At 35.3% G+C, this 10,407-nt stretch overlaps 1 protein-coding gene across 1 annotated transcript in view; it reads right to left on the bottom strand.

The window, feature by feature from the left end:
* Nucleotides 1-3,458: 3,458 nt before the first annotated feature.
* The window catches only part of XKR4 (XK related 4), a 234,658-nt gene continuing 227,709 nt past the window's right edge, over nucleotides 3,459-10,407 (bottom strand). Inside the window, exon 3 of the mRNA XM_074881358.1 lies at nucleotides 3,459-5,575. Coding sequence (XP_074737459.1) covers nucleotides 4,629-5,575 — 947 coding nt within the window. The 3' untranslated portion in view covers nucleotides 3,459-4,628. The remainder of the gene's footprint in view (nucleotides 5,576-10,407) is intronic.

Below are 10,407 nucleotides of genomic sequence, written 5' to 3'. Positions count from 1 at the left end.
GGATGCACAAATGCAATTTACTCTGCTTCCCACCATGCACAGGAGCAAGAGAGGCAGCAGTAGGACCCCAGCAACCTGCTGAAGCTTTTTCCTTGGCATTGTGCAGGCAGTGCAGGGCGCGCAGAGTAAATCAGAGCATCTCAGTCACTCCGGATTGGACAACTTCAGGGACAGAGCAGAGAAAGGGCAGTGGCTTTGGAAACTGAATCACTGACAGAGCCAACTAAAACTCAATACAGTGCCACTTTTAATGCTCTTAGTTGTATGATCAAATCACAAACAGTTCAAAATTGTTTAGTTTGGGTTCTAAAAAAACCAAAAGGCTAATTGTGAAAAGTAAATGAATATATTGTGTGATTAGGAGTCCCTTTCCAAATAAAGCAGCACTTGTACTTTTAGTACTGCTCATGAATTGCTCTTTTAGGAAGATAATGATATATTGGCAAGACTATCATATGTTTTAAATGAATTTGGGTTTAATAGCTATTCACCACATATTAAAAACTGCAGCTCCAATAAAATTTTAATTTACCTCCTCTGTTTAAAAGTTTACAAAATCAGGCAGCTGAGGCCTAGCATTTAATTTTAGAAGGAAAATTTTCTACAATGTGATAGAAATTAATTAATAGAAGATTTGTTGATTTGCCAATGAAAATATTGTTTATGTGCCATCAAGCCCATATAACCCAAACACAGAAACATATTTAAATTGACATAAACAAAAGTGGAAACAAGTTTTTTCATTATTAAATCTGCAGGAAAAAAGTATTGCACATATTTTCAAATAATTTTTTCTTTTAAAATAAGTATCCTATTATAGAACAAATAACTTTTAAAATATGACAAAATGTTTATCTTACATTTTCTTATAAGTTTTCTGAATGACTATAGGTATGCATTACCTCTCCTTTATCTAATTAGAGCAGTGGATACTAGTTAAATTGTCTTTTCTGTAACATACAAATCCACAACTCTCAAAATTTTAGGACCAAGACTTTAACCAGATAAATTACATTAATTCTGCCGGAAAATTTTCTTGGTTCATCAGAACAATGCTTACATAATTCTTACTTCTAACAAAGAGATGTGATTGCTTTTCTTTTCCAGAATATAATTACGATTTTTTATTTTCCTGTATTCTGGAATGAAATTTAAAAGACCTGATTTTTTCATTATTTCAAAAGCAGAAGTTAATTTTTTTTACAATTCTTTTTTTTTTTTTGCTATTGCTGTCTTAATTGAACTTTATTGATTTTAAAACTGTCTGTGGTAAAAAGAATAGTGCATATTGATTGTTAACTGTCCATAAGGCCATCATGGAATTTCAGCGTGGACTACGTTTAATCTTTACAATTTCTATAAAAAGTTCTTACAGCTTTTAATGCGACTATTCACAGCAATGCAAATTAAGAAACTGCGTAGTCATCTGAGCGTTAAGATTTCAATGGCCACCCTGTTCTTCAGTGTGAGTATCACTGACGTTACGAATGTAACAGAGCAAGATTTTGGAGAACAAATTTTGACTCAGTGTAAAATGTCTTCTCCCCCTTCTTCAAACAGCTGGATTGAATTCTGAAGACAAGGTGTGTATACGTACTGCCATGTGCACTCAGACCCTGCAGTAGTTTGCTTAAGATAAACATTTTTACAAACAGTATTAAAAAAATCAAAAATGCTGGGAAAGTAAAAAAAGTAAATGGATAAATAACACCTCTGTGTCCTTCCTTCCAAAACCAAACAAGAGAAAATCAAATAAACTCACCTCAAACCTTCTTCAGAAACCTTGAAATGCAAGCACTGGTCCAGACCGTAACCCTTTAAATTCCGTACGAAGCAATGTTTCTTCAATTCTGTAAGCCCTGACCAAAGGGCTTACAGCTCTGAGGAAGAGCAAGACAGGATGAGAGGGACATCAGAAGAGGCCAAGCCTCGCTGACAGCTGCGATGCTGCCCCTCTCCCCAGGAGGTGCTGGTGGGAGGCAAGAGCTCAAGACTGTTGCCCGCTGTGCCTCACTTCTGCTAAAATTTCTGAGTTTGTAAAGCAGCAGCAAACACATCAAACTATTTCCAAAAAAACCCCTCACATCTTGGATTACAAAGTTTACTATTTGCCTTGTTTGTAAAGAAAAATGGCAATTTCCTTGTGTGAACTAAGCATTTGATTCTGGAGTGAAGGCTTTACCGAATTTGATGGGACAAAGGACTTAATCCCAAAATCGTTTTTTTTTTAGAAGTTCTTGCAGTGGTATATTTTCTGAAAAAATATGAGTGCTTTTCTCAGAAAAATCAGCTATATCTCCATGGAGGGAAGGGCAATCAGAGCTTCAAGTTTGGACTATCAAAGAAATACTTTATTTAAAAAATTAGTATAGAGGCAGACAGCCACTGCTTAATTTGAAAATACCTAAGAAATCCTTGAAGCATGGGTGTTTTCTAACCTATGTAAAGTTCCCTCTGCCTTGCAGATTCCTGCACTTTCACAGATGTTTTGTTTTGAGGAACTCGTCCCAGCAAAGAACAACAGGTATTGAACATTTCACTAATAAAAAAAGTCAACATTAAAAATGGCTAATTGAATGCATACAAATAAACATAGGCTGTGTAACCTCGGCCATTTCATAGTACAAATATTAATAATAGGAAAAGACTGAAATTTACCCAGCAGCATATACAGCAGTGACTACACAGGATATACCTGACAGTGAAGATTACACCACCATTCATCAGGTCTTCTCCATCCTGACAATGCCATTTACAACACTAACTCTTCAGTTCTGTTTTGCTCTCCTAAAACGGATGGAAATAGTTATAGCAAATTGTTTCTTATGGAATCGCTTGGTGTCTTTACAAGCCACTTTTACACTTGAAGCAGGATCCACAATTTATAGAGTATTCTAAAAGTACCCATGTAGGCTTTCATATAGCATTACACTGCAAAACAAATCCATAACGTGTGAAAACCAGGTTTATATCAACCTGCAGAAGCCAGTTGATAAAATTCATGGACCAATTCTTAAAATCTAAGCTATAAAGAGAATGAAATGTATTAAAAGATTTGAGGTTTATAAAAAGTAACCTTTTTATACCATATTTTTACTTTACAAAAATATTGAAATAATTCATGAGTTTTTCACTCTGCACCGGCTTTAAAAAAAATACTATCAAATTTTGACTTGCACCTTTAATGCATCTGAAAGCACCATCAGGGGATACTTTTAACATAAAGGAGGATACCATTGACTAGATTTAGGGAGGTATTTCAAACCCAAAAGCTTGCAGAAAAAGCACTCTATTACAAGAGATTCAATGTAATTTTTAGACATATCTGAACACAAGTCTTGAACAGGCAGAAGAGGGTCTTCCACTTAACTTGCTTATATTATACTTCAGTGAATATACTTACTAAGAGGTGACTGAAAGCCTTTAAAAGACATCACTTTCACCTTGGGTGGGAAAAATCAGAGCTGTCTCTACACGTTGAGAACTTGAATGGTCTTTCCTGCTTCTTGTTCTGGTAGGGCTCGTGCCACTTGTTATCTGTCCCTCAGGCAATATCAACCTTGCAGTTACACAATGTTTGGCACTAGAAGGGTATGGCATGTCACAGTCTCTTGTCACCCCTGCATACATTCACACACTGAATCATGCATTCTCAGTCCTGAAACAGAGAAATTTCAGTGTGTTCATCTCCTCGTAGTTTCTTCCAAAATATCTGAATGGGGTCCTCCAAAACGTTTAGAATAAGAAAACTATACTTCCCTGTTCTTTTACATATATATCTTTTTTTTTTTTTTTTTTTTTTGCAAATTGAACACTGAATCATGATTATCATTTAATTTACATCACTACGAGTTAGAGCTCCTTATTTCTCCTGAAAACCATAAGTGAGCTGCATAGGATTTCTGTTGAAAGTAATGTAAAGAACTTAAATTGCATTTTAAAAGAGTTTGAAATTCCACAAAAAACAAACAGTTCTGGTAGTATTAATGTTTATGACCTAATTAATCAGAATTTAGTTTTTATTTCATTGACAGCTTTACAAACATGACAATGTATGTTTTTAATTAAGAACTATTTTGCAAACCTATTCTAACTGGAATGGTTGATTTATGGGAGTGTTGAAGACTACTATGCTCCTATTTTTTCCCCAGAAAACAGTTTTCATAACAGCAACACTGTGTGCTACAGTTTTGTTATGTTTGAAAAGGTTTTGTTTGGGTTTTTTTGCCATTGATTATGCAAATATCAGTTTCTAAAATGCACTACTGGCTAAAGTTGAAAGCTCTGGTCAGAGCCTTCCTATTGGTTTGATTGTAAGTACTGTGCAGTCAGAGTTTCACAGCAGCAAGGAGTCGTGGGTGCGTTTCCCCAGCTGAAGTAACTGATCTGTATGTGTGGGTCAGGGTTTGTTTTTTTATGAGGTTTTCAGGTGATGCTGCTGTTATCAGTGTCCTGCAGACAGACTGCACACAGTGGATCAAATGATAATCATGATGATAGCCAGACTAAGAACACTACAGCTTGCTGCTCTACTTGTAGTACACAGTTTAGTTAGTCCTACAGCCCTACTGTCAACCCTTAATTTGGACTGTAACATTGGAGCTTCTTCAAGCTGTGTTTTTTTTTGTTTATAATGTGGTTTCATATTCCAAGCGCTCCTGGATAAGGGCATCATCTTTATACTGTAGCCGTGGAGGAGCAGGGGAACATTCAAATGCTAAGATCGCCTTCCTCAGGCTCCTGTCCAACACGTGTCTCTCCCACGCTGGGTACCTGTTCCTGAACAGATCGATTTTAATGACAGACTCCTCAATCCTTGGTGGCCGGGATGAAGGTGTGGATGGTGCGGTGGGTCTCACCTGAAACACAGGTACACACCCATCCCTCTCAGCGAATTTTTGATCCCGCTCGCTTGTGACACTCCGGTTGTTGGAGATGGATCGTAGAGTGTTTGTTGCCACTTCTGGGGGCAGGGTGAAGGCAGTGGCAGGGTCCTCACAAGCACAGCTTGGCGACTGCCCAAACCTTGGTCCGTTGGGGTGAAAGAAGGCATAGTACATTAGCATAAAAACAATGCCTGTTAAAAAGCTGCTGAACACTACACACAGTGCTGGTATGGCAAATGCATCAGAGATTGGTGGGGCCTTGTACAGATACCAGAGAGCACTCAAGGCGGTGTTTTCTAAAAGGATGACAAAATAGTAAATGAAAAGCCTACAGCGTGTCCTTCCTTCCTTGACATTGAACCAGCTGAAGATATAGATTATCCCAACAACCATGTCGAAAACTATCTCCTCCCATTTAGTGATGCAAAACTCTGTCTCGCAGTGGACGATCCAGAAGGTCATGATGCACCAGTGCAGCACAATGAAGATCCCAAAGTACAGCTGGAAAACCGAGGCAAACAGAGCAAAAGTAATGACCCTTGCTGCAATTGTGAAGAAATGCCAGCAAAATTGGATTATAACAGCCATATAACTGATGGGTTTCTTGTCATCACGGGAGTCACGGAGGGCCTTTTGGTAGGAAGCCAAAGCCCAAGCCAGGGACACGAGAGATGCTGCAGCAGTAAGACCTAGGAGAAAACAGGAGATGCAGTTAAGGTATAATTAGTATTGGTTGAATCTGGTGATATCCTTGCTGTTTTAAATGCGTTCTCCACCACTGACATAATAAAATCTTCTTTAGTGCAGCCAGCATTGAGAAATGAAGCTCTACTGCTGCAATTTCATTGCCCTTACAGTCTTGGATACACACAAAGAGGAGTAGCTATCAAACTACACTCTGAAATGCTTCTCCAGCAATTTTATGTTTGAAACTAATTCATTAATTCACAACTTTGAGCAAGTTGGGAATAGGTGTCTCTGCCATCTCTGTGATTTAACAGGATGTACTGTTGTTGTGTTAAATGAAAGAACATGAATTTTCTGATTTTGATAAGTCATTAAAGAAGCCTAATATAAAGCAACCAAGTCTTCCTAATTAAAATCCCAGCATCATATACATATAAACTAAATCAATGACAATGTGAGCATAAATCTACATTTTAAAAATAAATGAATGTAACTCTTGTTACACCAAAATTTAAGCTAACTGCCTTACTCTTCCTGAGGGAAAAGTGTTGCCTATTTTGATATTTCCATCACTTTTAAACTGAATTTTAATAAGTAGAATATCTCAAAACTTTTTCTTCCAGTTGAAAATTAAATTAATTTTAGAAATGTTGGAATTTTCTACTGAATTAAAATTCTGAGTATAGATGCTCCTAAAGTAGGGAATTATGACTTAATGCTCATATAGCCATTCTATCTCCCATATATCAAAGAATTGCCTATTTATAAGGACCTGAACTATAATATTGCTGGAAAACCTGTCAAATATTTTTCACAAAAACTATTTAATATAAAATTATTTCTCATGAGATCATCAAACATTATTTTTGTGCAAATAATTCCTATTCACTTGAAAATACAAAACTGTAAAAAAAATTTAAAAAAACCCTTTCTATGCTTATTGTGAATGTGTATTATTCTTTTTTCCTCAAGTGAGTTTGATTGTGGTCTGTAGGTAAACTTAAAAATAAAGTTGCTTTGCAAATGAATCTAATTTTTAAACTAATCTGTTATTTCCATACACCACCAGAAAATTCCCATTTAAGAGGTCATATAGTTCATCATAATTATTCAAATGCTTAACACTTACATAGCATTCTGTTAGAAATCTTCTTTACTAGAAGATTAATTTTTATTTATTTATGACTCTTATCAAGCTGCTTTGGATGGAAATGGGAATTAAATTGAAATGCAGAAACCCAGACTTTCAAGTGTATTTATTATTTAAATAAAATTGCAATAGGTGGGTTGTATACAGAGGTAAAATGTAGCAAACATTTTATGCTTAAAACTGGTTTATTACCAAAGTAAATTTTATATACAGTTAATGAATGAATTCATAAGTCTCATCATCCCAGGCTGAGAATATATTTATAGGCCATTTAAAGATAATGATGCTTCAGCTTACTCTATTTCTAAGCAGTTTCTTAACTTTGAACTAGTTATTGAAGTAAAGCAAACTGAAATGATGAAAACATTTATTTTTTCTGCTGTTAAAACCTGTTTAATCATTTCAACAACCTTTGGTTCTGGATGCATAGACAGTATTTTTCTTCCCTGACCAATGGCTTTCTTTAGCACTTAATCATGAAAAAAATATTACTTAAATATAAATTTTATGCAAATTTGTTAATACAGAGTGGTAAATTTAAGCCTAAATACATGCTGCTATTCACTTTTGAAAAAAAGAGTTTATTTTAAAACAGAAAAATGTAAGTTATGGAAATAAAACCTGATCTGGTAGGAAAAAAAATCTATTTAAGCAATCCATGTGGCTTAACACACTAAGATTTTCCTCGGGAAGTAGTACAGAGGGATTTATTGCTTTCAGAAGGGAATGTGTTTGCCATGGTTTCTCCCTCAGTCACTGGCAGGGTGCTAATTATGTTGTGAGCTCCCATGAATCCATGAATTTAAAAAATCTTTATTTTAAAAACGAAAGTAATAATAAAGAATCAGCAGAAATATAGGACAAACTCAGGATTCCAGGGAGAATTTTTAATAAAACTTCAGCATTTTTCTTCCCACGCAGATGCCTGGATGCCAAAACAACAATGTTACTTCTGTAATCCTCCTTCACAGAGAGAATAAACTATCATCAATGAAGACAGGAAGGAGTCATGGTATAAATTGCTATTTTCATTTCTGACATGTATATTTGCTTTTCACGCTTGGCTGCCTTTCAGTGACCATTATCTCTGGAGACAACATTAACAGCTGAAAACGTAAGTTCTTGTTTTCCTGTAGGAATGTTTTAAGTATTGAAAAAACACAGTTCATTTCCCTTATGAAATGAAAAGTTTGAAAAGGTAGATGAATAAGATAAAGGATAAGAGAATCTTTCAATACAAATGAACCACTCTGAACAAGAGCTCAAAAATAGCATTATCAGCATAGGAAAGAATAATGTGAGAGAGAAATCCATATATTTTCTTTGCAAATCTAACTTTAATGACCCCACACACTCACCCAGAGGTTTGTAGAGATATCATCAGTTTTGCATTAGGAGGTGTAAAACTATTCAATAATGCACACAGAATGTTCCAAATAAAATGTTAAAATTCATAGGTATTTCCAATGTTCTAATGCTAATTAATTCATAGTCATTTTCTGGGACAGAAAGAAGCAAGTACAATAGCAATGTAATTCTGTTATTTAAAGAGTCATTAATAGAGAAACATCCTTTGCTTTTACAGAACAAACTCAGGGATACTAGCATACAGGAGAGAAAATGAGACAAGGGGATGTTCAAAAGGAAAGAACTGCCAGTTAAAATATTATGTATCTACTCTTGTGCTGTTGGCAATGGTGTTAGGGATACAGAATTAAGATAAGGCTAAATGCTTCATGAGCACCATCCATTCTTCTTTATTGATGAGATCAAGCACTAAAGAATTATTAAAAGTATAATTAATAATGAGAACAATAATGTAAAAGTGGTGCAAATGGCAGTTTGCTAATAAATGTCACTATATAAATAATTCACTGGGAAGGGTTAGAGATAAAGTGAATTATTGTAGCACTGAATGGCTAATACATTAATTAGAACATATTGATGCATTTGGTGAGTATGTGTTCATATAAACCTCTTTGTCCCTATTTCAAAATAAGAACGAAAATAAATTTCTATTACTGTCAAAACAAAACTTCAAAGGCACTAACATGGCACCAGGAAAAAAGGATGTCCTATAGACCTAATAATTTGTAACAATGCAGGTGGTTTAACTTCCACAGTCAGGAAGGCTTATTTGACATTCAGAAATGAACAGATAAGATTGGACTGTGATCTGCTCATGAAGAACAAGAACCAACTTTCCTGCTTGTTCAGCTGCAGCCTCCACACTCTCTTTGGGCACTGCAGCAGCTTTCTGGTGTATTTGAGAGTGTTGTATATCAGAGTCTTGTATTTGGGGTCTTGATCTTGGAAATTAAGATTAACTAGCCATTTTCAGTGAATATATACTCAATAAGCTATATGCTCATCTGTTACAGACTGTTAAAAGCCCAGGAAAGCAGGAATTCTGTAAAATGGCCTTGGGAAACATGAAAGCACGTTCACCTTCAAATTTTTTCCACGGTATATGATTTGGTCTATAAAGTTCTGCACTGAAGAGGAAAGAAATACAGACTTTGCACAGGAAAAAGATCATTTTACATATTGCATCAGGCAAATGATGCTTTTGTTTGTTTCTGAAATGGACACCTGAAAAATTCTGAATAACAAGTAGTGGGGAGTGTACCTACCCACTTCCAGCCTTTGTAGCTTAGTCCACTGACAGTAGTCTCAATGATGAGACTAGCCAATAATGCGTTGTATCAGGACAACTTTCTGTCAGGAACTAATTAGAATCTGTTCTGAGTGAAAAAGAAAATTTAGCCTCTTTTATTCTGTTAATGGTTTGCTTTACTCAATTATATTATTTTATAAAGGAATGACAACTTTATAATTACAGATGAGTTTCAGATGTCCTTAAGACATCCTTCCTGTCTGAAAACAAAAACCAGAATTGTCTTGGTTGAATTACAATTTTTTCTTTCCCTTGAAATGATTAATTTCTCCATATATGAGATATTATTGCATAGAGTGTGGCATATCTGTACTGGTACTTTAAATATAATACTCAATACACTGTGAGGAGCTACAGCTCTTTAAAGACAAGATAAAAACACACAAATATGACTTTCACAAGTGAAAAGAAACATATATGAGGGAAAAGAGAATGTATAGAGAGATGGATACATTCACAAATCTAATATTATTTCAGGGAAGCAAGCTCAAATAGCTACAGGAAAGCCAATGAAGTTCTCCTCAACAGCATTTGTGAGAAAACTGACTCAAATGTTTTGTTCATGAGTAATCCACGAATATTTATAGATTTGCTCACACAGATAAGGGTTGTACATATTACATCTCTGCTTGGCAATTCACAACTTAATTGTATCCTGCTGGTACCTCTGCCTTTTCATTATGGTTCTCCCATTTTATTTAACTTTGGGGAAAGCATTTTATTGCCTAAGCAGCATATAGGATTTACTAGTTTGTATTTTTCTCTCACTCCCACAATGTAATCTTTAGACTGGGATATAACTGAAAAAAATATGTGTCTCATTCTCACACTAATTTTATATTACTCCTGATCTGTACTTGAGAGAGTAAAGGCATATTTAGGTCCATAAACTATTTTTTCTCTAATCACATCAGTTCATAAATCCTATATAAAATAAGTACATCTCAGGTCAGCTGGAAACCCTACAAATGAATGAACTGATCAGAGAAAGTGCTCCTTGACATTCA

Source organism: Strix uralensis, chromosome 1 (assembly GCF_047716275.1).
Source record: "Strix uralensis isolate ZFMK-TIS-50842 chromosome 1, bStrUra1, whole genome shotgun sequence".
Lineage (NCBI taxonomy): Eukaryota > Metazoa > Chordata > Aves > Strigiformes > Strigidae > Strix > Strix uralensis.
The sequence above is the reverse complement of the archived record's forward strand: the minus strand, read 5'-3'. Positions and strand labels throughout refer to the sequence as shown.